Raw genomic sequence first — 4,503 nt, forward strand, 5'->3', positions numbered from 1 at the left:
TGGGAAATCTGCACTTTTTCTAATTTTTTGGTTGGTCAAGCAAAATTAGCCATTTGGAAGGCTTATAAAATTGAAATGGAAGGACACAAAGTCAATATGGTGAATTTATTCAAGGCCCTGGTTGAATCTAGGATAAGATTAGAATATGAATTTAATCAAATGAATAGTAGTCTCCTAATGTTTGAGAAGAAATGGTGTGTAGGCAAGAGTTTAATTTTTATAGAAGGTGAAGATCTCTTTTTTAATTGGTAATATTTTGATAAAGAATGTTTTTTAGATGTTAAAATGAATTTTTATGGTGTAATAAATTGCTTTAAAAAGTCAAAAGTCTCTCTCTCTCTCTCTCTCTCTCTCTCTCTCTCTCTCTCTCTCTCTCTCTCTCTCTCTCTCTCTCTCTCTCTCTCTCTCTCTCTCTCTCTCTCTCTCTCTTCATAATTCATCACATGCTGTGTCCAGTGTTGAAATCGAACCATTGTGACATTGTTTCTCAAATGTATGATGTAATAGCTCATGATTGAGCATAAATTCATTCTAATTATTTTTTTAAAAACCTTTGTCTATAAGGACCGAAATTTGTCTTTGGCCAAGGCTCACACAAACACATTAGGCTACATCATAAAAAATCCTATATGTTGAAGTGATTTATAATGAACTGTTATTTCTTCAGGTGCATCGGGTGTTTATACAGAAAGAGAGTCTGTGTTTGTGGTGGAGGGAGATTCAGTCACTCTGAACACTGGTGTTAAAACAAACCAACAAGAAAAGATTAAATGGTTTTTTAATAACACCCGCATCGCTCAAATCAATGGAGATCTCAGTATGATCTGTACAGATGTTCAGTGTAATGAAGGAACAGAGAGATTCAGAGACAGACTGAAGCTGGATCATCAGACTGGATCTCTGACCATCACAAACATCACAAACACAGACTCTGGATTTTATAAACTACAGATCATCGGCAGCAACACCATCAGTGAAACGATCTTTAGTATGACTGTGCATGGTGAGTCATTTAATAAATACATGACTTTTAATCACAATGTGTTTATTATTACATACGGGACTTTCAGTGTAATGTTTGGTTTCGATTTCAGTTTCTGTTCTAGCAGGGACTTTTCGTGTGTATTTCCCTGTTTTCCCGAGTTTCGTTTCATTTTCCTTTGTTCTAATTCCCAGTTTAGCCTATCATAGACACTCATTGTCTTCACCTGAGTCTTAAGCCGCGTTTCCACCGCGGGAACTTTCCCCAGGAACTAGGAACTTTGGGGTGGTACTCGGTGTGTTTACACCGCAGGAACCAGGGTCTAAATGAAGTTCCGGGTAAATAATTCCCCCTCCGAAAGTCCCTGCTGGCGAGGTAGTACTTTTTCAAAGTTCAGGAACTTTCGGGGGCGGGACTTGCTGAACATGCTGATTGGTTGTGTTCACACCGCATTTTTACTGGAGGACTCCACGCAGCATTCTATTCTATTTTTTTAAAATCTATTGCGGTTCGTGGCTTCATGCATTACTTGTCTGTCTGCAAATATTTAATAAAAAACTAAAAAAACAGCTGGACCGACGACGAGGTTCAGGCTTTATTAAGCTTATTTGTGTAACAGGACATTTTCTGCGCGTTCGTCCCAGCCGTCTCACGGTCAATGTCCGCAATACATCACAAACACAACTACAGCACAGTTTGAATCTCCTCCATACTTATTATAAATGTGGCGCTCAAAACTGATTACTGTGCGTCGCAGACTGGGAGGAGCAGTTGCGCACAAGTTTATAATCTTCCCGGTACTTTAGACCGCGGTGTAAACGCAGAAAGCAACCGGTCTGGGGCAAAAAAAGTTCCTGGGACAAATTGTTCCGGGTAATTTCGGTGGAAACGCGGCTTTAGTTTGAAGCGAAATTGGCGCGCGTCTGCGGCGAAATCCGCTTCTTGTGGGAGGGGCAAGTGCTAGGCGGTTGTATGTTTCCAAGATGGCTGATGTTGATCGAGCATTCATCGAGAGAGTCACCGCTCTGTATTTGCTCTGGAGAGAAGAACAGCGGCGTTGGGGACATCGTTGCCGTACTTGGGTCCACCAGACCCTCCGGAGGCGTTCCCAAATCTAATTAGAAAATCTAATGAGAAGCTGAAGTGCAGAGTGATGTCATCAAAATCATTGATTAATATTGGCAGATGTGAGATATTGTAAGCTTCGAATGCTTATATCTTCTAAATGTGAATTTTGTCATGGTTTTGGAGCACACTAGCTTAGCTAACAGTACATCTAACATATTCTCATTTAGTTTTATACTAATTTTCCTCCAGATCCATGCTTGCAGTTCTTTCTTGTTTCATGTTGTTGCTGTTTTTTTTTAGTTTTTTTTTTTAGCTGATATTCATTTGTGTTTCCGATGTTTCTGGTGCAGAGATGGATAAAACAAAGACAACGTCAGTGAAGGATGGACAATATTTTACTTTTGATCCTGGTGTAATAAAAACCTCAAATGATTTGGTGACGTGGAATTTTAATGGCACTCTCATCGCTGGAATCACTGGAGATCCCAATAAAACCTGTGCAGATGTTCAGTGTGAAGAGAGATTCAGAGACAGACTGAACCTGGATCATCAGACTGGATCTCTGACCATCACAGACACCAGAAACACAGACTCTGGAGAATATAAACTACAGATCAACAACAGCAGATTCAGCATCATTAGGAGCTTCAGTGTTTCGGTCACTGGTGAGTCATTTAATCATTCAGTGCATTTTCCTTTAAGGAATGTTAAAATACAGTTATTTACTTTGTATCATCAGCAACAGCGGCAGCATCCGCCGGCGCCGCATTATCAGGAATACGAGCTTCAATGTTCCTGCCATTGGTGAGTATAATTTAGTCATTCAGCTCATTTTCCCTTGAGCAGGTAACTCAATGTATTATTGTTCATTGTGGCCTGTCTGAAACTGAACATAATGCATAATATTAGTTTTTCTACAAGCACTGTTTTTTGGCGATAAAAACACAAGATGGCGCCATTTATCACTCTATATCATACAGCTGATTAAAGGATAATTCCGGTATTTAACACCTTGAGTCTATATTGTAGTTTGTTTTGGATGAACAAGAGTGGTGGACAACATTTTTTTGACAATGGTTCCTCTCGAGTTTTTGACTATAAAAGAATTGGCCATGGACCCATTTAACATTGGAGTCAATGGGCATGTCCGAAAATGTCATTAAAACAGCCAATAATGTTCGTTTACAAAACTGTTAAACTCACCGAGTGGTTAGTGGTGTTCATTGATGATTATAAACAATATATCGTCGCAATATATGATTCCAATCCGTTTATTTTGCTATAGTGGAACTATTTTTTCAACAATGGGATTTTACAAAATGACGAATAAAACACGACAGAAACTGTATTTCGCAACACTTTTTGTTTCTGGAACATCAACTAACACCACTAATCACTCGGTGAGTTGCACAGTTTTGAAAAATAATGTTAAAGGTTGTTTTAATGACATTTTCGGACATGCCCATTGACTCCATGGCCAATTCTTTTATAGTCAAAAACTCGAGAGAGGAACCATTGTCAAAAAAATGTTGTCCACCACTCTTGTTCATCCAAAACAAACTACAATATAGACTCAAGGTGTTAAATACCGGAATTATCCTTTAAGGTGGAAATATCAGTCAAAAATAGCCTATAGCCTACCTGAAAAATCAACTGTATCTCTAGTAGTAATGAATGACTTTTTTTTCTTACAGATTGGATTGTGTCTTTAGATATGAGGAGCATGCGTTGGTGTTCTGCTGGTGGTTGTGGTGTAACTGGTGAGAACTCCTGGTTCATCTGCATTCAAACTTATTGCATCATTGTAGGACAAAAACGGAAAGCGTGATTTAGTTTATCAGATTCATTAGACTGTAGAGTATTTGTGTGTGTGTAACTGAAACATCAAATCTGTTCATTTCTTTGAACTTTGTGAATCTGTTTTCTTCTTACAGGAGAGAGACATAAAAAGCGTACCTGCACAAAGGATGTTCTTTTGCTAAATAATCAAACATCTGGCCTTTATTTGCACAGAGGAACATACAGTAGCCTATCATCATAGCTACATAATATGTTGTATATAAAAATATATGTATGTTGTTAAATGAATGTTTATAGCATTATTTTACTGTTGTGTTATGATATTTTTTGTGTTCTTATGTTTGACACTGTGTGCACTTTACATAATATAAGTATATACCTCAGCTAGTGGAAAAACTGCTTTTGATGAACTGATTAATTGTCACGATCGCTAGCGGAGAAATGGGTGGATCCAAACGCAGCAACATGGTAATCGGGGCAATCCAAATAATCATCATCGTAGTCCTCCATGCCAGTGTCGAAAACCATTTAATCAGTCAGATAACAAATACACAAAACAAGCAAGAACAGAAACCGAGAACAGACTTGAAACCAGACCTTAGAGTAGACGTGTGACATACAATAATGACTCCGTGACATGAACTAACACAGAC

At 38.4% G+C, this 4,503-nt stretch overlaps 1 protein-coding gene across 1 annotated transcript; it reads left to right on the forward strand.

Annotated features, from left to right (window-relative positions):
• Positions 1 to 667: 667 nt before the first annotated feature.
• On the forward strand, positions 668 to 4,263 carry LOC306994235 (uncharacterized protein; the record flags this gene model as incomplete). Its single annotated transcript, XM_079639846.1, has 5 exons — positions 668 to 1,003; positions 2,401 to 2,715; positions 2,790 to 2,854; positions 3,745 to 3,810; positions 3,985 to 4,263. Coding segments are annotated over 4 exons (734 nt in total), but the record flags the coding sequence as incomplete, so codon positions are not given.
• Positions 4,264 to 4,503: the final 240 nt, after the last annotated feature.

Source organism: Phoxinus phoxinus (genome assembly GCF_949152265.1).
Source record: "Phoxinus phoxinus genome assembly, contig: scaffold_100, whole genome shotgun sequence".
Classification (NCBI taxonomy): Eukaryota; Metazoa; Chordata; class Actinopteri; order Cypriniformes; family Leuciscidae; genus Phoxinus; species Phoxinus phoxinus.